We start from the raw sequence: 23,771 nt of genomic DNA on the forward strand, positions 1-23,771 counted from the left end.
ACCAACTGTCCTCACTTCACCAATGAGTTGTATTCAAATTCAGATATAAGCTGGTTACTTGGAATTTAAGCAGTCTTATTTACAGTGGCAGTTTAGCCTACTAAACATAGTGTTTATTAGAGTTTATTATTCTTTCCTTTATATTATGTTCAATGACTAAATATCACTGTGTCTATGGGACACCCAGGAATACCCTATCAAGGTTAACGACCTGGCAAAGGAAGATAAGCCCCATTACCACTAAGCCTCTGATGATGTGGGTTCAAGGAGATGTGGGTGAGAGCCTGGAACCGTGGGGTGAGGCAGGGATGAGTGGGAAAGAATATGAAATGCTGTCACTTCAGATTTGGTGAAAAGCCAAATGGCACAAAAATCATTATTCACGTGTTAAAGACACTGACTTGGTGATTTAGAAAATGGTTATAAAAGAATATAAAGATGAACTTTAACAATAAAAACCATAACAACTTAAATTTTATACTTGTGTTGACCATTTTAAAAACACATTTAAAGAAATCATTCCAGTGACTGATCTTCCTTTCTTACAATTTCCACAGTAAAAAGGGTAAATTCCAAATAAACATACTTCATTACATACTCCTTAGGCCTCTCCTCTAGCCACTTCACATACGCCCTGACTTAGCAGCTAAATCTTCAATTCCTCCAAAGCAGGGATCAGCGGGCTTTAATGCAACACTCGGATGCTTGCCATACTACTGATTCCACATAAAGTATACCCAGGCATCTTTCTCCCCACATCTCTTCCTTAGCAGCTTTCTTTTTTAAGCAAATAGCCTTCACACCATGAAACAAAAGTCTGGTAAGCCTTTCCCCAACCTTATAGACTTACAGAGGATACAACTTTTTCATAACAAATCCTGAGCAACAATTGAGCAACATACATCAAACATGCCTCTGACAGAAACCTAAGGCTAAGTCAATGTGAAAACAAATACTAGAAACCTATTCCAAACCCTATGACAATCACAGAGGCACCTCTTCCAGTCACTCTTGAGAACAACCAAAAGGCTGATGCCTCGCCCCCCCCCCATCACTCTTCATCCTCCCCAGTGCTCTGCACTCTGCCCTTCCCCAGTACTTGCTGCTCACACCCAAAACTCAGCATGTCCAGAAAGGAATTCTATTTTTTTCCCTTTCTTTGTATTCCCTAGCCTGGTTAGTTGCTCCCAAAATGTACTTAGTCACTAAATCTTGAGAGTCAATCTTGGTTACTCTCCCTTCATATCCTTTCAATGAATTCTGTGGGTTCTTTTAATAGTGCCTTCACCTGTATCTCAGGCTCTGGTTTCTAGCCCTTCCAACCCAACCCCACAATTTGCCAAGGTAAAACATTCTAAAATACAAACTTTCATGCCACTCTACTATAACATCTCTGGTATCTTCCCCAACTCCAATGGCCAAAACCCTGAGAAGGGCAGGCAGCTGCCCCAAGTTCTCCAGGCTCACCCTGACATTCCTCCCTGCTTGACTCCCAAGGCCTGGCTGACCAAACCTGTACACGCAGACTATGGGTGCTCACATCTGAATTTACTCTGCTTGGAATCCTTTTCTATTCTGCTTTTCCCTACTCACTTGGCTCATTTCTATTCTAAGAACACCTCCCTGTCCCTCTGCCCCATCTCAGACTGTTAGCACTTCTCTCTCTGCTCCAACAGTTCCCTACATTTTTTCATATTAAATAATGTGGAGGTAAGTATGATGCTGCAGTCAATATCCAGTTCCTGGCACAGAACAGGTATACATTAAAAATTAAAGTCACAGTTTTTCATTAGAATACAGAAATGGAGGAGCAATTTCACTGGTTCTTTCATAACATTTTTGAGGTCCTTGAAACCTTGATATAGTAGGACAGCACCCAGCTGAGTTATCTGCCATGAGCCTTTATAAAAACTATAAATTATAAAAATTTTTATAACTATGGACAGAATTTTTTATTTTTCTACAATTTGGATTGCTTTGGTTACTATTTCTGACAATGTACTGGCCAGAGATCCTTTGCAGCAAATTATGTCTTAGGCTTACTTACAAATATCCTAATGTAAACTGAAAATTTTTTTTAATCAGCCCAGGTACTAAATAAAAAGTGAAAAGGAAATCGACACTTTATTTCCTATTCCCTCTATTACTCTACCACTATATTACTTTATTTCCTGTTATGTGTATATATTACATTATCACATTTTACAAAACATGAGGAAACTAAAGCCCAGAGGAGCTAAATAAAGTTTAAGGCCACACTGTTCTGCATGGTATGTGGGAAAGCCAAATTTCAAACCCTCTCCATGCAGCTATAAATTCCACACTCTTCTCACTCACAAAATGATGCTTATGAAAAATCTAGGAACAGCTAATGAAATATAAAGACCTATATAAAGCACTTACCTTTGAAAAACTACACATGATTAACTATGCATTAAATTGTACCCACTTGGCAAGTAACTATATATGCACATTCAAAAACATTTAATATTAAAATGAATCTCCACTGAAGTTAAAACATTAAATGAAATGCTTTTAAAAATCGGTTAAGAGTTTCTTTTTAAATCTATGTTTAAACTGCTTAATATAAAATTAGTTTATACAAATACTACCTTCTTTTGAGCAGCTTCCTTCTTTTTCTTGTCGTCTTTTTTCTTTTTCTTTTCTTCCATCAACTGTTCTTCTTCTTGCACTAAATCCCTGAACCACACAGTTGCAATTAACTTTCCCAAAATGTATTAAGAAATAAAAATAATGTTGCATACAGATTCATTTTCACTCTTATTAGGAGACATGAAAAATTATCCTTTTATCATTCATTGAAATAAAACACAACTTGCAACCTAAATCTAACTACACAGCCACTATATGGCACTTTCCTTTAAGTCAGTCACAAGTAGTAGAGCTTTAATTATCTTAATGTCATGTCAAGGAAGACAACATAAAATTAGCAAATTTTACACTGGGAAACAAGCTACTCCCTCCAATTACAGAATGTAAACAATATCCCGTGAGCCAGAGTCACCTTGCTTCTGGGGCCAATTATCAATTGGCAGCTAAGGGCAGTGCCTGGAACCTCCTACAGTCCTCTACTGCCCAGGTATCTGAGCTACCTTTCTCGTTCCTTGCTCTAAAAAGTTTTACAGGTATTTTTATAACACAGATTATTCATAAATAGATGATGTATTTCAGCATTACAATAATTCTGCATTCTATAAATATTCCAAACTGTTCTATCAATGCTTGGGAAACAGTCAATAATGCACTCATTGTATAAGTTTATTTTAATTCTTAAAATCCCAGACACCCAAAGTGGTCAACAGAACCTCTGGCTCAGGATTTCAAAATGACAGACTGGGCAAATGTCTGCCTCTGCCTTTCCACTCTACCTTACTGAAATGACAAGAAGTGAGGTGATAATTCGAGTCAGAGCTGAAGAAAAAACAAGAGCAAAGGAAGCTACAACCCAAGAATAAACACAAGAGAAATCTTAAATGGATCTTATGTGTCATCCCTGGTGGAGCTCTAGAGAGGTTCAGAGATCACATCTGGCAGAGCAGAAACAGGCCGGGAGTAAAACAACTGCCAAAGGAACAGAAAGGCCATGGCCACTCAACCCTCCCACCACTTTTCATCCCTATGCTTACAGGGCCACAGGAAGCAGCTACATTTGAAATCAGCCTAAAACCAAAGAAACACTCTCAAGAAATTAACTTTTGGCAGTAAGCAGGTAAGGCTCCTACAACGGGTTTGGTGTCCCAGATCAAAGACTTTCTTATTGGAAACTACTGCCCCCTCCACCACATCCTCAAATGAAGCCTGCCAATCAACACCCTTCGCACATACAGAGCTCAGCCATCAGCCCTCCTATTCCAGGTAGGAGACTACTGGGTAATTTGAAATCTACATAGTTAGAGCAAGCTACCATACATTAATGACCCTGGAGTCTAGAACTAAACCTTCCTTCAGAGTATCAACAGACAACCAAACATCATCAGATATGCATACAGTAGTGGGGATAGAGAAGATAAAACGAGAAAGGCAAATACATAAGAAACTTCCAGTGCTGTAGGTGTGCCACAACTGGCTTTGCTAATAGAAGAAACTGAGAGGACATGCAGGTAGACAGTGAAAAACAGAACAAATGACATGTACGACTGATGGCAATTTTGTAAAGTTATAAGTATGTGACTGCTTACATCACTTAGCAGTTAGAAGAAGAGTATGATACTGTGGCCATATTTCATTATCATTTTGTTCTGAGTACAACTGTCTGTAGCTAATAGAACAACAAAACAGATTTTTGCCAACTGCAACCTTGACTCACTGCCTTTCACACATTCTGTGTGAGGGAGGCAAAGAGAGTAAGCCAGATGCTCGCTCACACCATGATGCCAGACAAGTTGAGGATCAAGACAGCCACAGCTTACGAGAGGAAGAGTAGAATAAGTAAATAAAGGTGATAAAGTTACATCATTGTCATGCTACCCTTAAGAAAGAGCACTAGCTCTGAATATTTAACCTTCTTTAGCCCCAGTTTCTTCATTAGAATTGGGGATAAATTACTGCATACATCTACTTATCATTTTATAAGGATTAAATGCGTGCTTTCTTCACAACAGTGCCTCTAGTAAGCGCTCCGATGTCCAGTCATGTACCCGCCTCACCGACGCTCAGGGGCACCAGAGAGACTGCATCCCCTCTGACTCTTCTCAACACGCAACGGGCACTTACACAGAACATGCAAAAACATCGGGAATCTTCAGTATCTGTTCTTTGTATTCTGTGAACTACAGACACATCCTTTTCTAACCTTGTTCTTTGTCACTATGATTTTACCCCAAGGGATCCCTTACTATTTTCCTGGAATTTCTTCTCCCTACTCAAACTTCATTTTGAAGACTTTTTGATGAGGTTAGCACTGCTTTCCTGGCCTAAAATGGTCTCTCTGGTACTTAAAAGATGTAAGACATACCACATTTGCTGTCAGGGAAGTATTACAGTATTAGCCAAAGCTGTTAAGCATAAAGAAAAAAAGTTCTGATCTTTAGCACTGTCCTCACATTCAACTAACCACATTTTTCTCACATCTACTTCAGAAAACCAACTGGAAAAAATATATAAATATGCCTCCTGGCTCCAAACACTTGTTTTCAGGATTTAAATGCTAATAGAGATTCATTAAGATGTTGAGTTTATCATTTACCATATCTATCAAAAGGAATAAGGGCTGATGGATCTGACAGGTCCTAGTGGTCCATCATATTTGAAACACACTCCACAAAGACAACACTCCAGTCAGCAATCATTCATCCCCTGAAGGTCAGTGGATACTCAAATCTCTTAAGTTCTAGACCTAGAAATGAGAGAACAAACCTCTGAGTGATTAAAATGTTAGTGACTATGATGGGTACTTGATGTACATTTTCCCATTTAACTGTCACTTAAAAAAAAATGATAGGTAAAGGTATTTCCTTTTATAGATGACTAAACAGAAGCTGAGAAGGGCTAGTGAGCTGTCCAACATCATGTAGCTAGTACAGGGTGGAAGGAGTCAGGATTCAAATGTAGGTTCTCAAAGTTATGGTCTTTCCTCTCACCTACACCATGATACCTATTCTCTTCAGACACCACAGAGAATAAATCCTTTTCTTTACATAAATTAAGTAACAGATCTTCTGACTTAAAATATATCTGTTCCCCAGACTCTGGAAATTAAATTGCTAAGTAGGGTGAGAAGATTGTTGCAGTAATCCAAGTAAATCTGTCATGTCCTGAACCACAATGATGGGAGTGGGGATAAAAAGCAAAGAATAAATACAAGATAAAAATAAGAAATGAGAACAATTGACAATATTAGTAAGAATGACAAAATAGAGATACATTAAGGACAACTATAGACTTTAGAAAGCAAAAATTTTAAGCTGAAGGCTCTGATGTCAGAAATGACAATCATGGGGACAAAGGGTTAGATGTTTTTATCTTGCTTTATGATAGAGAAAATAGAGGCCAACTTTCCAGAGGGCCCAAAAGGCCAATCAATCAGCAACTTACCATAAGTCAGCTTATCTTCACACAGAAGCCAGCAGTACAAGTTAGTTATGAAAATACATTTCACATCTTCTGCCAAAAAACATTGGTCTCCTACTTTTCCTCTTATTCTTTATTCTTTTTTCTCCCACCCTTCCTGTTTCTCCTTTTTCTGTTAGTCAACCCATACACCCCCTTCTTTTCTTCTCCTTCTTGTCCTCCTACACTTAAATTAATCACCAAAGCTGACCTACCACTAATGGTAAGAAGTCACTAGTAGCCTTCAAAACTGTAGTATCATCAGATAGTAGAGATGGAAACCCAAATGCAGCAAACATAGGTAAGAGTAAAATCAGGATTTGGTCAGTTTTTCAAAAATTCTGGCAGTGATATGAAGAGAACAGGATAAAAATGAAGTCTTTTAAATTATTTTTAAAATAAGGAAGACTAGTACTTATTTGTAAGTAGAAAGGGGGTTAAAGAATAAAGATTCAGAGAAGGTGATGATAGATGGAATAGCACAAGAGGGGCTAGTTTACAGCCACAGGTAGTTTAATATCCACAAATACTAATGTAGTTAAATAAAACTGATACAGTCATAAAGTGAAATACTATGCATTTATAAAGCAAATAAAGAAGGCCTCCATGTTCTGATGAAAGGATCTGGAAGTTGTGCAGTTATTTGGGGTTGGGGGGAAAACTAAGGCTTAGTATACTATCTTTTATGTTAGAAGGTGGAGAGAGAACTATATATATCCTCATGTGCTTGTATTTGTATAAAGAAAGTCTGGAAACACACAAACTAATTAAAATATCTATTATGTGACAGGAATATGGGGAGAAAAGAGGACAAGAGACAGGATAGCAGCAATACTGCATTTTCCTAGATAGCATTTGATTTTGAACCATGAAACACAGGCAGAAAGCTTGGAGGCACAGGTGGAAGTTAGGAGTCAGCATATCTTCCTGTTAAGAATGAAGAGAAAGTAGGGCATGAAGAGCGAGCAGTGAGCATCCAGATGATACAGTCTGGTTCTCTTCAAATAGTAGGAAGCTGAGCTTGAAGGGAGCTTCCACTGGCCCCATAACCTGAACAATAATACTTGTTAAGGATTCCAACCACCAATTAAATGAAATGGATGATCCCTGAGTCCTTAGTGATAGTAAAACAATGCCTGTATGCATGCATGCATGCATACATGAATGAATAGGGTAAAGGGGTAGATCTTACAGAATGTCAACTAATACAGAAAGAATGGACTTAGAAAATCACTATTTGGCAATCCATTGATTCAGACAAGAATACTGATGAGAAAAAAGATACTTACATAGCCTCAAAGTTCTCCCAACAACATACAGTTGGCCCTTGAACAACAAGGGGTTAGGGGCATCAACCCCCTGTACAGTCAAAAAACCACATATAACTTTTGGCCCCCTCAAAAAACTTAACTACTAATAATAGCCTTGTATTGACTAGAAGCCCTACTGGTAACATAAACTGTCAATTAACACATTTTTTGTTACATGTATTATGTACTGTATTCTTACAACAGAGGTATAGAAAAGAAAATTTTGTCAAATTGTCACAAATCTCCAAAAATATTTTCAATATATTTTTTGAAAAAATCCATGATAAGTGGACCCACGAAGTTCAAACCCATCAACTCTAATTATTAATTACAAAGGGAAAAATACTAACTTTACAGAGGCAAAGCCTGATATGTGTCACCTTAAACAAGTTACCATCACCAGCAACGGGATAAACGGACATCATGCACCTTCTGGTATGATGCACTAAGCGAAACACATTAGTTCTCTGCCATTCCTGCCCAGAATGCATAGCCTGAATCTACTCAAGAGGAAATCAAAAGAAAAATACAGGCTGAGGGACAATCAATCAAACAGCTAACTCATACTCTAAAGGCATTATTGAACTGGCAAAATTTGCTTAAGATCTGTAGATTCACTATTAAGACTGTACCAGTATTACTTTATCAACTTTTAAAATGATATTGTACTTACTAAGAAAATGTCTTTGATTTTAGGAAATAAATATTCAAGTTTCCTGGGGTAAAATAAAGGAACATCATGTTTCCAAGTTATTCTCACATGGTTCAGGAAAAAACAATACATATGTAAAAAGAGTGATACAACAAATGAGGTTAAATGTTAACATTTGTGGCATATACGTGAAGAATATTCAGGAATTCTTTGCTCTATTCTTGCAAAATTCCCTATATCTTAAAATTATTTGCTCAAGTTGAGGAGCTGGTAAGATCAGAAATATAAGATACCCCACCACAAAAGAAACACTCTGATTTACAAAGTGCTCTAAGAGTATCCATTCTGAATCCACAACCTTGAAACAGAAACTGGTGGTATTCCCATTTCACAGTTAAAGAAACCAAGGATTAGAACACCTAAGTAAGTGACTTGTATGGTGCAGGGCAGTGGTAAGCCAGACCCAAAATCTGGTTTATGAACTACCCTCCTAAAAATTCTACTCCTCTTTTGAGGCTTAATAACTTGTTCCTTCATGATTCTTTCCAACTCATACAAACCTCACCCTTGACCTCTAATTGAACAATGCTCATTTTCTATTTATTTCAGATGTTAACGTCACTCTTCCAATCAGACTAATCACTGCTCTGGAGACAAAAACCAGTTCTGCTAACACCCCCAGCATTGAGCACCAATTGAGCAGGAATTAAGTGCCAATTCCTGCTTCTTTCTTTAACTACCATTCTCACCTCATTACCACCACCAAATGTGCACCTTTTTCACTCTTATTCTACCCAACTCTACTTCTTTAAGGGACAGTTTAAATCCAATCTATTTAAACAAGCATTTCCTGGGCAGTATAGCATACAGTTAAGAGCTCTGCCTCTGATGCCATAGACAAGTGGGCTTAAATCTCAACTCCATTACCTACTAGGGTAAGGAACTTGTTTAATTGCTCTGAAGCATCCATTTTCTCATTTATGAGGTCTCATATTGTAACTCCCGAGGGGTGGAGTCAAGATGGCGGCGTGAGTAGAGCAGCGGAAATCTCCTCCCAAAACCACATATATCTGAAAATATAACAAAGACAACTCTTCCTCAAATAGAGACCAGAGGACACAGGACAACATCCAGACCACATCCACACCTGCAAGAACCCAGCGCCTCACGAACGGGGAGAGGAAGGCCACAAACCAATAAGAAGGAAAGCTCTTCCAGCCGTCACTCGTACCAGCTCTGCAAACTATCTCTATCACCATGAAAAGGCAAAACTACAGGCAGACAAAGATCACAGAGTCAACACCTGAGAAGGAGATAGACCTAACCAGTCTTCCTGAAAAAGAATGCAAAATAAAAATCATGAACATGCTGACGGAGATGCAGACAAAAATGCAAGAGCAATGGGATGAAGTCTGGAGGGAGATCACAGATGCCAGGAAGGAGATTACAGAAGTGAAACAAACCCTGGAAGGATTTATAAGCAGAATGGGTAAGATGCAAGAGGCCATTGAAGGAATAGAAACCAGAGAACAGGAACATATAGAAGCTAACAGAGAGAGATAAAAGGATCTCCAGGAATGAAACAGTACTAAGAGAACTGTGTGACCAATCCAAAAGGAACAATATCCGTCTTATAGGGGTACCAGCAGAAGAAGAGAGAGAAAAAGGGATAGAAAGTGTCTTTGAAGAAATGATTGCTGAAAACTTCCCCAAACTGGGGGAGGATATAATAGAACAGACCACAGAAATACACAGAACCCCCAACAGAAAGGATTCAAGGAGGACAACACCAAGACACATAATAATTAAAATGGCAAGGATCAAGGAAAAGGAAAGAGTTTTAAAGGCAGCTAGAGAGAAAAAGGTCACCTATAAAGGAAAACCCATCAGGCTATCACCAGACTTCTCAACAGAAACCCTACAGGCCAGAAGAGAATGGCATGATATATTTAATACAATGAAACAGAAGGGCCTTGAACCAAGGATACTGTATCCAGCATGACTATCATTTAAATATGATGGAGGTATTAAACAATTCCCAGACAAGCAAAAGCTGAGGGAATTTGCTTCCCACAAACCACCTCTACAGGGCATCTTACAGGCACTGCTCTAGATGGGAACACTCCTAAAAAGAGCACAGAACAAAACACCCAACATATGAAGAAAGAAGGAGGAGGAATAAGAAGGGAGAGAAGAAAAGAATCTCCAGACAGTGTATATAACAGCTCAATAAGCGAGCTAAGTAGGCAGTAAGATCCTAAAGAAGCTAACCTTGAACCTTTGGTAACCACGAATTTAAAGCCTGCAATGGCAATAAGTACATATCTCTCAATAGTCACCCTAAATGTAAATGGACTGAATGCACAAATCAAAAGACACAGAGTAATAGAATGGATAAAAAAGCAAGACCCATCTATATGCTGCTTACAAGAAACTCACCTCAAACCCAAAGACATGCACAGACTAAAAGTCAAGGGATGGAAAAACATATTTCAGGCAAACAACAGCAAGAAGAAAGCAGGGGTTGCAGTACTAATATCAGACAAAATAGACTTTAAAACAAAGAAAGTAACAAGAGACAAAGAAGGCCACTACATAATGATAAAGGGCTCAGTCCAACAAAAGGATATAACCATTCTCAATATATATGTACCCAACATAGGAGCACCAGCATATGTGAAACAAATACTAACAGAACTAAAGGGGGAAACAGACTGCAATGCATTCATTTTAGGAGACTTCAACACACCACTCACCCCAAAGGATAGATCCACCAGGCAGAAAATAAGTAAGGACACGGAGGCACTGAACAACACACTAGAACAGATGGACCTAATAGACATCTATAGAACTCTACATCCAAAAGCAACAGGATATACATTCTTCTCAAGTGCACATGGAACATTCTCCAGAATAGACCACATACTAGGCCACAAAAAGAGCCTCAGTAAATTCCAAAATATTGAAATTCTAACAATCAATTTTTCGAACCACAAAGGTATAAAACTAGAAATAAATTCTATAAAGAAAACAAAAAGGCTCACAAACACATGGAGGCTTAACAACATGCTTCTAAATAATCAATGGATCAATGAACAAATCAAAATAGAGATCAAGGAATATATAGAAACAAATGACAACAACAACACAAACCCCCAACTTCTGTGGGACACAGCAAAAGCAGTCTTAAGAGAGAGGAAAGTATATAGCGATCCAGGCAAACTTGAAGAAGGAAGAACAATCCCAAATGAATAGTCTAACATCACAATTATCAAAACTGGAAAAAGAAGAACAAATGAGGCCTAAAGTCAACAGAAGGAGGGACATAATAAAGATTAGAGAAGAAATAAACAAAATTGAGAAGAATAAAACAATAGCAAAAATCAATGAAACCAAGAGCACCATGGTTCTCTGAGAAAATAAACAAAATAGATAAGCCTCTAGCCAAACTTATTAAGAGAAAAAGAGTATCAACACAAATCAAGAGAATCAGAAGTGAGAATGGAAAAATCACGACAGACTCCACAGAAATACAAATAATTATTATTAAAGACTACTATAAAAACCTATATGCCAACAAGCTGGAAAACCTAGAAGAAATGGACAATTTCCTAGAAAAATACAACATCCCAAGACTGACCAAGGAAGAAACACAAAAGTTAAACAAACCAATTACGAGCAAAGAAATTGAAATGACAATCAAAAAACTACCCAAGAACAAAACCCCCTGGCCAGATGGATTTACCTCGGAATTTTATCAGACACACAGAGAAGACATAATACCCATTCTCCTTAAAGCTTTCCAAAAAATAGAAGAGGAGGGAATACTCCCAAACTCATTCTATGAAACCAACATCACCCTAATACCAAAACCAGGAAAAGACCCCACCAAAAAAGAAAACTACAGACCAATATCCCTGATGAATGTAGATGCAAAAATACTCAATAAAATATTAGCAAACAGAATTCAACAGTATATCAAAAGGATCATACACCATGACCAAGTGGGATTCATCCTAGGGATGCAAGGATGGTACAACATTTGAAAATCCATCAACATCATCCACCACATCAACAAAAAGAAAGAAAAAAACCACATGATCATCTCCATAGATTCTGAAAAAGCATTTGACAAAATTCAACATCCATTCATGATAAAAACTCTCAACAAAATGGGAATAGAGGGCAAGTACCTCAACATAATAAAGGCCATTTATGATAAACCCACAGCCAACATTACACTGAACAGCGAGAAGCTGAAAGCTTTTCCTCTGAGATCGGGAACTAGACATGGATGCCCACTCTCCCCACTGTTATTTAACATAGTACTGGAGGTCCTAGCCATGGCAATCAGACAAAACAAAGAAATACAAGGAATCCAGATTGGTAAAGAAGAAGTTAAACTGTCACTATTTGCAGATGATATGATATTGTACATAAAAAACCCTAAAGACTCCACTCCAAAACTACTAGAACTGATATCAGAATACAGCAAAGTTGCAGGATACAAAATTAACACACAGAAATCTGTAGCTTTCCTATACACTAACAATGAACCAATAGAAAGAGAAATCAGGAAAACAATTCCATTCACAATTGCATCAAAAAGAATAAAATACCTAGGAATAAACCTAACCAAAGAAGTGAAAGACCTATACCCTGAAAACTACAAATCACTCTTAAGAGAAATTAAAGGGGACAGTAACAAATGGAAACTCATCCCATGCTCATGGCTAGGAAGAATTAATATCATCAAAATGGCCATCCTGCCCAAAGCAATATACAGATTTGATGCAATCCCTATCAAATTACCAGCAACATTCTTCAATGAACTGGAACAAATAATTCAAAAATTCATATGGAAACACCAAAGACCCCGAATAGCCAAAGCAATCCTGAGAAAGAAGAATAAAGTAGGGGGATCTCACTCCCCAACTTCAAGCTCTACTACAAAGCCACAGTAATCAAAACAATTTGGTACTGGCACAAGAACAGAGCCACAGACCAGCGGAACAGAATAGAGACTCCAGACATTAACCCAAACATATATGGTCCATTAATATTTGATAAAGGAGCCATAGACATACAATGGTGAAATGACAGTCTCTTCAACAGATAGTTCTGGCAAAACTGGACAGCTACATGTAGGAGAATGAAACTAGACCATTGTCTAACCCCATACACAAAAGTAAATTCAAAATGGATCAAAGACCTGAATGAAAGTCATGAAACCATAAAACTCTTGGAAAAAAACATAGGCAAAAACCTTTTAGACATAGACACGAGTGACCTCTTCTTGAACATATCTCCCCGGGCAAGGAAAGCAACAGCAAAAATGAACAAGTGGGACTATATCAAGCTGAAAAGGTTCTGTACAGCAAAAGACACCATCAATAGAACAAAAAGGAACCCTACAGTATGGGAGAATATATTTGTAAATGACAGATTCAATAAAGGCTTGATGTCCAAAATATATAAAGAGCTCACATGCCTCAACAAACAAAAAACAAATAACCCAATTAAAAAATGGGCAGAGGAACTGAACAGACAGTTCTCCAAAAAGGAAATACAGATGGCCAGCAGACACATGAAGAGATGCTCCACATCGCTAATTATCAGAGAAATGCAAATTAAAACTACAATGAGGTATCACCTGACACCAGTAAAGGATGGCTGCCATCCAAGACAAACCACAACAAATGTTGGCGAGGCTGTGGAGAAAGGGGAACCCTCCTACACTGCTGGTGGGAATGTAAATTAGTTCAACCATTGTGGAAAGCAGTATGGAGGTTCATCAAAATGCTCAAAACAGACTTACCATTTGACCCAGGAATTCCACTCCTAGGAATTTACCCTAAGAATGCAGCAATCAAGTTTGAGAAAGACAGATGCACCCCTATGTTTATCGCAGCACTATTTACAATAGCCAAGAATTGGAAGCAACCAAAATGTCCATCGGTAGATGAATGGATAAAGAAGATGTGGTACATATACACAATGGAACACTACTCAGCCGTAAGAAGAGGGCAAATCCTACCATTCGCAGCAACATGGATGGACCTGGAGGGTATTATGCTCAATGAAATAAGCCAAACGGAGAAAGAGAAATACCAAATGATTTCACTCATCTGTGGAGTATAAGAACAAAGGAAAAACTGAAGGAACAAAAAGCAGCGGAATCACAGAACCCAAGAATGAACTAACAGGTACCAAAGGGAAAGGGACTGGGGAGGATGGGTGGGTGGGGAGGCATAAGGGGGGAAGTAGAATGGGGGTATTAAGATTAGCATGCATAATGGGGGTGGGAGAAAGGGGAGGGCTGTATAACACAGAGAAGACAAGTAGTGATTCTACAACATTTTGCTATGCTGATGGACAGTGACTGTAAAGTGGTTTATAGGGGGGACCTGGTATAGGGGAGAGCCTAGTAAACATAATATTCTTCATTTAAGTGTAGATTAAAGATAACAAAAAAAAAAAGAAAGAGAAGGGGGATTACTCCCTGATAGGAAAAAATTAACTGTAAATCAATGATTAATGCATGCTTTAAATATCCTTAATTTTGATCACTTAAAGGGTGTCAGATGATCAGGTACGGAGGTACAGTTTTCTGATAATATTCCTTTCTCTTAAAAAAAACAAAACAGTTCCTGTGTGGTGACCTCCAATGAGTTCTACACAATGGTATAAAGGGCATATAAAAGTGTAGGCAAAGGGTGTGTTTGTGTTTATACAGAGGATCAAAGCCTAATTTGGCTACCCAGAAAATGAACTAAGATACGATATGAAGAAGAACTTCCAACATCAGCACTCTCTGGAAGAGTCATACCAGTAGATGATCATCAAAAAACCTCAACAAAGATCCAGGTGCTGCTACAGCTGTAGCTGCATTCATCCCACTGGTTCCTGGACTTGCCATTGGAATGAAGAAGGAGATATCTAAGCTGGCCTGTACATACAGTAAAACAACAAAGTTGACTGGATCTATACTGTTGGAACTCAACCAAGAATTAGGAGAAGTGCAAGTTGTAGCGCTCCAAAATCTTAGGACTACAGACTATCTACTGTTAAAAGAACATATGGGATGTGAACAGTCCCCAGGAATGGGTTGTTTTAATTTGTCTGATTTCTCTCAGACTGTTCAAGATCAGTTGGACAATATCCACCATATCAAAAATAAGTTTTCAAAAATGCCTAGGGTGCCTAACTGGTTTTCTTGGTTTCACTGGAGATGGCTGGTAATTATAGGTCTGCTTTGGTTATGTAACTGTATTCCTATTATGTTAATGTGTGTACGCAATTTAATTAGTAGTTCAAAACCTATACATGCTTAAGTTACTCTACAAGAAGATATGTCAAAGAAATAATCAATCTGCTCATGTTATCTTCCGTCTGCTACTCCTATAGCTTTTCTTCTTCCTTCCTAATTACAACCCTTAAATAGAATTCGTGCCTCATATCGAATTTACCTAGTATCATAATTCTTCCAAGTGGTAAAGATACCTCAAGACAAATACTGGGCATAAAAGCCACAGGACATAAATCTGCAACGAAGTAAAAAGCTAGCCTTTTCAAACAATATTGCCTCTCTCTCACTTACCAACTTTACATTTCCCTGTATGGCCCCGGAAGATGACTGGTTAGCCAGAGACGGGTAAGATTCCTCAAGGAAGGAACAACCTAAGACAGGCACAGTCACAAGGGGGCCATCAGGTGAGAAATTGGGGATCAACACAGGTGAGGCTTAGAACCTCACCCCCCCTGTTTTGAGAGAAATCTTCTCCATCCGTGGATGTTTTACTGCCCTTGTCTAGCTTGGATTAACACTTAGTCTACAGGCACACACCTGATCATCTAAATTTGCTCTCTTACAGCACTAAACTATGTTTTCTACCTTTATCTTGCATCTACCTACCACTTCAGCATTTTATTAATAATAATAATAATAATAATAATAATAATAATAATAATAATAATAAGGGAGAAATGTGGGATTCACATATAAATCAAGTATAAAAATCAAACGAATATTCATATTTGACCTGATTGTTTATAGTTCATAATATGTGATCAAAACTGAAAGTTTCTGTGATGAATGCCCTTGTACTGTTCACCATGTAAGAACTTATACACAATGTAAGAACTTGTTCACCATGTAAGAACTTGTTCGTTATGCTTAAAAAGATTGGAGACTGACGAGAATTAGGCTTGGGGTGGATTAATGATTGTACATTGAGCATTGAGTCCCCTATACAGAATTTTATTGTTGTTAACAACCATTTGATCAATAAATATGAGAGATGCCCTCTCAAAAAAAAAATTGTGTAACTCCCTCAAACAATAGTGAAGATTAGGTAAACTAATACAGAGGAAGTGCTTAACAGATCCAAGTAAGCATACACTAAATGTTAGCTACAAGATACAAGGTACAAAATCACTGCGCTAGACTACGGTTAGGGTATAAAGGCTGCAACCAAAGAAGGAAGGACAGACAGTATAAAAGGGAATTGACACACCTTTCAGAATAGCCATCATCAAAAAAAGAGAGGAGATAGCCAAGTGGTGAGAGGACATGCAGAGAAGGGAACCCTAGAGCACTGTTGGTGAGAGTATAAATTGGTTCTCCTACTATGGAAACAGTAGGGAAGGTCCTCAAAAAATTAAACATACAACTACCAATGACCCAGCAATCCCACTTCTGGGTATATATTCAAAGGAAATGAACACAGGATATGAAAAAGATATCTGCACTCCCACGTTTACTGCAGTGTTAAGTCACAATAGCCAAGATATGGAGACAACCTAAGCATCTGTCAATGGATGAAGAAGATATGGTACATATATATGCATACAATGGAATATTATTTGGCCATAGAAAGGAAATTCTGCCATTTTTGATAACATGGATGGGCCTTGAGGGCATTAAGCTTAGTGAAACGAGTCAGACAGAAAAAAAATACTATATGGTATCATTTATATGTGGAATCAAAAAAGTAAAACTTGTAGAAACAGTACATGGTGGAATGGTGTTTATTAGGCACTGGGGAACTGGGGGTACTGGGGAGTTGTTAAAGGGTATAAACTTGCAACTAGCACAGGAATAAATTCTGGAAATCTAATGCACAGTCAACAATACTGTATTATGTATTTCAAAGTTGCTAAGAGACTATATTTTAAATGTTCTCACCACAAAAAATGAGTATGTGGCATGGAAAAAGTATTACCCAACACTTCAGTGGTAATCACATTGCAGTATATAAGTGTATCAAATCAACAAGTTATACACCTTAAATTATAAAGCTGGATTTCAGTATCTTAAGACACACCCACACACACACCACACCCAAGGGCTGTAGAGTACCATGGGGGTGGGGCATAGGGAAGTAAGTGTAGAAACGGAATTGATTTTGTCAATCTTAACAAAGCTGGGGGAAAACTTTTTAAATAAAAAATGAAAATAGAACTGACTATATAAAAACCATTACTGCAGCACAATGCACAATGACTTAAATGCCAAACCAACAGCTCGAGACCCCAGATTCCAAACCAGTCCAAATCAGAGATATCACAAGAGAAAACTACAGATCATAACTCTATGAGCACAGACACAAAAATCTTCAACAGAAGACTAACAAATCAAATATAGCAACATATAAAAAGGAGGACTTATCACAAGGCCCATGCAGGAATTCACCCCAGGAATGCAAGGTTGGCTTACCATGAAAATCAATCGATCTAATGTATTAACAGAATGAAGGACAACACCTACACAGACAACAATGCAATAGACACAGAAAAGCATTTAAAGAAACTCAAAACTCTTTCATGAAAGACAGGAACACTCAAACTAGGAGTAGAAGAGAACTTTCTTCACCTGATAAAGGCCATCTACAAAAAGCTCACAGCTCATCTTCCATAATAGCTAAGGTTGAATGCTTTTCTGCTAAGATTAGAATCAAGAAAAGAACATCCACTCTTGTCACTTCTATTCAGCACTGTACTATAGGTTCTAGTCAGAAAAATCAGGCAAGATAAATAAATAAAAGGCACCAAGATCAGAAAAGAAGTTATACTTTGTTCACAAGATAACATGATTTTATATATAGAAAGTCCTAAGGAATCCCTCCTACCACAACACATGCACACACACACACACACACACACACACACACACAAATTAGAAATAATAAACAAGTTCAGAACAGCTGTAGGATACATGCTCAACATACAAAAATCAACTGACTGATGTGCTACAACAACAATGAACACTGAGGATATTATGTTAACTGAAATAAGCCAGTCACAAAAGGACAAATCTAAATGATTCCACCTATATACATGATGTACCTAGAACAAATTCATAGACATGGAAAGCTGAATGGTGGTTTCCAGGGGCTGAGGGAAGGGGAGAATGGGGAGTTACTGTTTAATATGCAAGATAAAGAGTTGAGATGGGTAGTGGTAATAGTTGCACAACACTGTCAATGTGCTTAACATCACTGAAATGTACACTCAAAAATGGGTAAGAAGGTAAACTGGACATACCAAAATTTAAAACTTTTGGGCTTCAAGGGACAACATTAAGAAAATGAAAAAGGCAACCCACAGAATGAGAAAAAGTATTTTTAATACTCTTTTCTAGAATATATGAAGAACCCTTAAAACTCAACAATAAAAAAAATCAAATTTAAAAATGGACACAGATTTGAATAGACATTTCCTCAAATCAGATACACAAATAGCCAATAAGCACATTTAAAGATACTCAACATTAGCCAGAAAAACAGATCAAAACCACTATGACATACCACTTCACACCAAGATGACTAATATCAAAAAGAACAGTTAAGAAGAACAGGTAAGGATGTGGAGAAACTGGAACCCTCATACATTCCTGGTGGAAATGTAAAATGCAGTGAGCTGCTTTGGAAATAGTCTGGCAGTTCCTAAAGAGTTACACAGAGGACAGCTACATGTAAGAGAATGAAACTGGATCACTGTCTAACCCTATACACAAAAGTAAATTTGAAATGGATCGAAGACCTGAATGTAAGTCATGAAACCATAAAACTCTTAGAAAAAAACATAGGCAAAAATATCGTGGACATAAACATGAGCGACTTTTTCATGAACATACCTCCCCAGGCAAGGGAAACAAAAGCAAAAACGAGCAAGTGGGACTATATCAAGCTGAAAAGCTTCTGTACAGCAAAGCACACCATCAATACAACAAAAAGGCATACTACAGTATGGTAGAATATATTCGTAAGTGACATACTGATAAAGGGTTGACATCCAAAATATATAAAGAGCTCACGCACCTCAACAAACAAAAAGCAAATAATCCAATTAAAAAATGGGCAGAGGAGCTGAAAAGACAGTTCTCTAAAGAAGAAATTCAGATGGCCAACAGGCACATGAAAAGATGCTCCATATCACTAGTCATCAGAGAAATGCAAATTAAAACCACAATGAGATATCACCTCACATCAGTAAGGATTGCCACCACCCAAAAGACAAACAACAAATGTTGGCGAGGTTGTGCAGAAAGGGGAACCCTCCTACACTGCTGGTGGGAATGTAAATTAGTTCAATCATTGTGGAAAGCAATATGCAGGTTCCTCAAAAATCTCAAAACAGAAATATCATTAGACCCAGGAATTCCACATCTAGGAATTTACCCTAAGAATGCAGCAGCCCAGTATGAAAAAGACAGATGCACCACTATGTTTATCGCAGCACTATTTACAATAGCCAAGAAATGGAAGCAACCTAAGTGTCCATCAGTAGATGAATGGATAAAGAAGATGTGGTATATATACATAATGGAATATTATTCAACCATAAGAAGAAAACAAATCCTACCATTTGCAACAACATGGATAGAGCTAGAGGGTATTATGCTCAGTGAAATAAGCCAGGCGGAGAAAGACAAGTACCAAATGATTTCACTCATATGTGGAGTATAAGAACAAAGAAAAACTGAAGGAACAAAACAGCAGCAGAATCACAGAACCCAAGAATGGACTAACAGTTACCAAAGGGAAAGGGACTGGGGAGGATGGGTGGGAAGGGAGGGATAAGGGTGGGGAAAAAGAAAGGGGGCATTAAGGTTAGCATGTATAATGTGAGGTGGGGCACGGGGAGGGCTGTGCAACACAGAGAAGACCAGTAGTGATTCTATAGTATCTCTAGGCTGATGGACAGTGACTGTAATGGGGTTTGTGGGGGGAACTTGGTGAAGGGGGGAGCCTAGTAAACATAATGTTCTTTATGTAATTGTAGATTAATGATACCAAAATTTTTTTTTAAAGTTACACAGAATCACCATATGCTCCAGCAATTCCACTCCTAAGTAAATACCCAAAGAAACGAAAACGTATGTGCACTCAGAAACTTGTACATGAATGTTCATGGCATTATTACTCATATTAGCTCAAAAGTGAAAACAACCCTAATGCTCATCAACTGATTAATGAATAAAATGTGGTATGGCTATAGAATGGAAGTATTTTTCACCCACATTAAAAATGAAGTACAGTTGACCCTTGGACAGCATTGGGAGAGGGGTTAGGGGTACTGATCCCCCCGACACAGTCAAAAATCTGCGTGTAACTTCTGACTTCCAAAAACTTTACCTAACAGCTGTTCACTGGAAGTGTTACCAGTAACATAAACAGCCAATTAAAACATATTTTGTGTATGTGTTACATACTGTTTTCTTACAATAAAGTAAGTTACAGAAAAAAAAACATGTTTTTCAAATTGCTGCAAATCTACAAAACTTTTCCAATATACTTATTGGAAAAAAATCTACGGGTGGATCCACACAGTTCAAACCCATTATGTTCAAGGGCCAACTGTGCTGATATGTGCTATAGCATGGGTGAACCCTGAAAACATGCAAGGTGAAACAAGCAAGACATACAGAGCCAAAAATGGAGTGTCCACAACAGGCAACTCCATGAAAGTAGAGTGTAGACTAGTGGTAGCCAGGGATGGGAGTAGGGTTGAATGGGAAATGATTATTATAGGTATTGGGTTCTTGGTGAGGGATGATAAAAATATTCTGAAATTAGGTAGTTGTGATGACTGCACAACTCTAGACTAAAAACCAGTGATTCACATACCTTAAAAGGGTGAATTTTATGGTATGTGAATTTTTTCTCAATAAGGTTATTATTAAAATTGACGGAGAAATTGAAGGGGTCAGAGGGGAGTTGAGGATAGTGCAGTAACAGAAGGGATAAAGGTAAATAGATAAGCTGAGCACAGACAAGAGTATGGGCTTAAATTCCAGCACAGGTTTCTAAGAAATAATGAGTGGCAAGCTCAGAACTGTGGCTTGACAATGAAGAACTCGTAGCAGTGTAGAGAATGCACACTTTCTGTCCCTTTCTATCTTTACATGGTAAGATTTTCACTTATATGCCTCACATTACCCAGAGATTCACAAGTAGTATATTAAGTAAAACATATTTCTCTGACATCCTTCCTATGGTCAAACATCAATACCTAAAAAATACATTTAAAATCAGTGTATATTTCAATAGCCAAGAAATGGAAGCAACCTAAGTGTCCATCAGTAGATGAACGGATAAAGAAGATGCAACGGAATATTATTCAGCCATAAGAAGAAAACAAATCCTACCATTTGCAACAACATGGATGGAGCTAGAGGGCATTATGCTCAGTGAAATAAGCCAGGCGGAGAAAGACAAGTACCAAATGATTTCACTCATATGTGGAGTATAAGAACAAAGAAAAACTGAAGGAACAAAACAGCAGCAGAATCACAGAACCCAAGAATGGACTAACAGTTACCAAAGGGAAAAGGACTGAGGAGAATGGGTGGGAAGGGAGGGATAAGGGCAGGGAAAAAGAAAGGAGGCATTATGATTAGCATGTATAATGTGAGGAGGGGGGCATGAGGAGGGCTGTACAACAGAGAACACAAGTAGTGATTCTACAACATCTTACTACACTGATGGCAGTGACTGTAATGGGGTTTGTGGGGGGACTTGGTGAAGGGAGGAGCCTAGTAAACACAATGTTCTTCATGTAACTGTAGATTAATGATAACAAAATAAAAAAATTTAAAAATTTAAAAAAATTTAAAAAATAAAAAATAAGTGTATATTTAAGCCCCAAATAGTACTGTGCCCTTGTGTTGTAGAGAAATACTTCAACAGAATAATAGGAATAGGGGACCATACTCAACAAAGCACAGATGTCAAAATCATGAAAATATTCTATCTCACTGCAGCAAGCTGCTCAGTAAGTATGGGCTGACTCAAAACCACTAGCAAGAACAGCCAAACAAGTGACTTGGTTTAATCTTGTTTGTCATTATACAAAATCCAATCAATTGCTGTTTGCAGAAAATATCTTGTAAGGTTCAAAGTATAAAATTCCTTCACCAGGTTTCAATCTGTTTTGAACATTCCATTTAAAATGGGAAGCCAGCTGAGTCATTGTCACATAACATACTGCTGCTGAAAATTCAAAATGCTTTTCCCTAGACACAAGAGTAGAAATGCTAGGATTTCTGCTTCACAGCCAACTCTCACACATAGAGTATGCAAATCATTTTAAAAATAAGAGCACCTTCATAGGAAATTTAAACTGTATTTTTTTTAAAGAACTTTACACCTTAGTCAAATATTACTTTCCCGTTTTGTGAATCTCAAAATCTTCCTTTTATTGTTACTACTCAGTACCTCTGACATCCTTCCTATAACACAGTGTTTCTTAATGTTTGGGGAGCTATGACTTTTTGAAATCTTATAAATGCTAAGCACACAATTTTTCAACTACCTCATACCATTTGGGGTATCAATCCAGGATATGAACCCATTTTGGTGGCACAATGCCACTCTACCTTCAATGGGATTCAGAATGCATATCACAAGCCTAGGCCTTACGTCTCACAGACCAGGGCTATCAGCATATCACCAGTGAAAGCTGAAAACAAACAACTTTCATGTCCAACAATAAGGGAGCCACCTTCAGAATGACCTTCAAAAAAGTTGCAATCATCACAACTGATCCATTTAAACATGAAGGCCTGTAGTTACTGTAATCTCAACTATTTAAAATAGTATCTCAATTTAAGTTAATTGACATATCCACAAGATTTCAACACTGAGTTAGTGTAAAGGTGAAAGTACTGGGTAAACTTTAAAATGGAGGAGAAGGGAGCTTGAGGAGCTGTGTGGAGAACACAGACATCACCTTTAGGATATTTCTGCCCACAAGGTTCACCCTGAAACTGATTAGACAGAAACATTCAGACAAATCCAAATTGAAAGCCGCAAAAACAACTGGTCTGGACTATGCCAAAATGACAATGTCATGAAAAGGGAAGGAAAGGGTAAAGAACTGCTCCTGATGTAAGGAATCGAGACAACCAAATATAACCATGGATAGAGGGATTAAGGGAAAAGAACAAACATATTTAAAAAGATGTTACTGCAACAACTGGGAAAATTTGGGTATAGACTAAATAGTAGCCCAGTTAAACTTCCTTATGTGCGATTATCTGATTGTTTTATACAGTGCTCTCATTCTTGTGAGTTAAGTATTGTTTTATTTATTTTATGTAGCATGATAAAACAAATATGGCAAAAAAAAATTAATATTCAGTGAACCTAGACAGAGATCCAGGTGCTCAATACATTACTCTTGCTACTTTGCTGACAGAGTAATTTAAAAAATTTAAAAGGGAGGACACTTTCTTG

General features: G+C 37.8%; 1 protein-coding gene across 10 annotated transcripts in view; it reads right to left on the minus strand.

The window, feature by feature from the left end:
• TNRC6A (trinucleotide repeat containing adaptor 6A) overlaps nt 1–23,771 on the minus strand; it is a 112,438-nt gene that overhangs the window by 83,037 nt on the left and 5,630 nt on the right. For 9 of the 10 annotated variants that reach the window (XR_005054131.2, XM_036991984.2, XM_036991982.2 and 6 more), the window contains one exon: nt 2,613–2,700. The exons of the other annotated variant lie outside the window; for it this stretch is intronic. Coding sequence is in view for 8 of the 9 variants with exons in the window: in XM_036991982.2 (XP_036847877.2) it covers nt 2,613–2,700 (88 nt within the window). In the remaining variant the exon portion in view is untranslated. The remainder of the gene's footprint in view (nt 1–2,612; nt 2,701–23,771) is intronic. 10 annotated transcript variants of the gene reach the window in all.

This window comes from Manis javanica, chromosome 10, assembly GCF_040802235.1.
Source record: "Manis javanica isolate MJ-LG chromosome 10, MJ_LKY, whole genome shotgun sequence".
Classification (NCBI taxonomy): domain Eukaryota; kingdom Metazoa; phylum Chordata; class Mammalia; order Pholidota; family Manidae; genus Manis; species Manis javanica.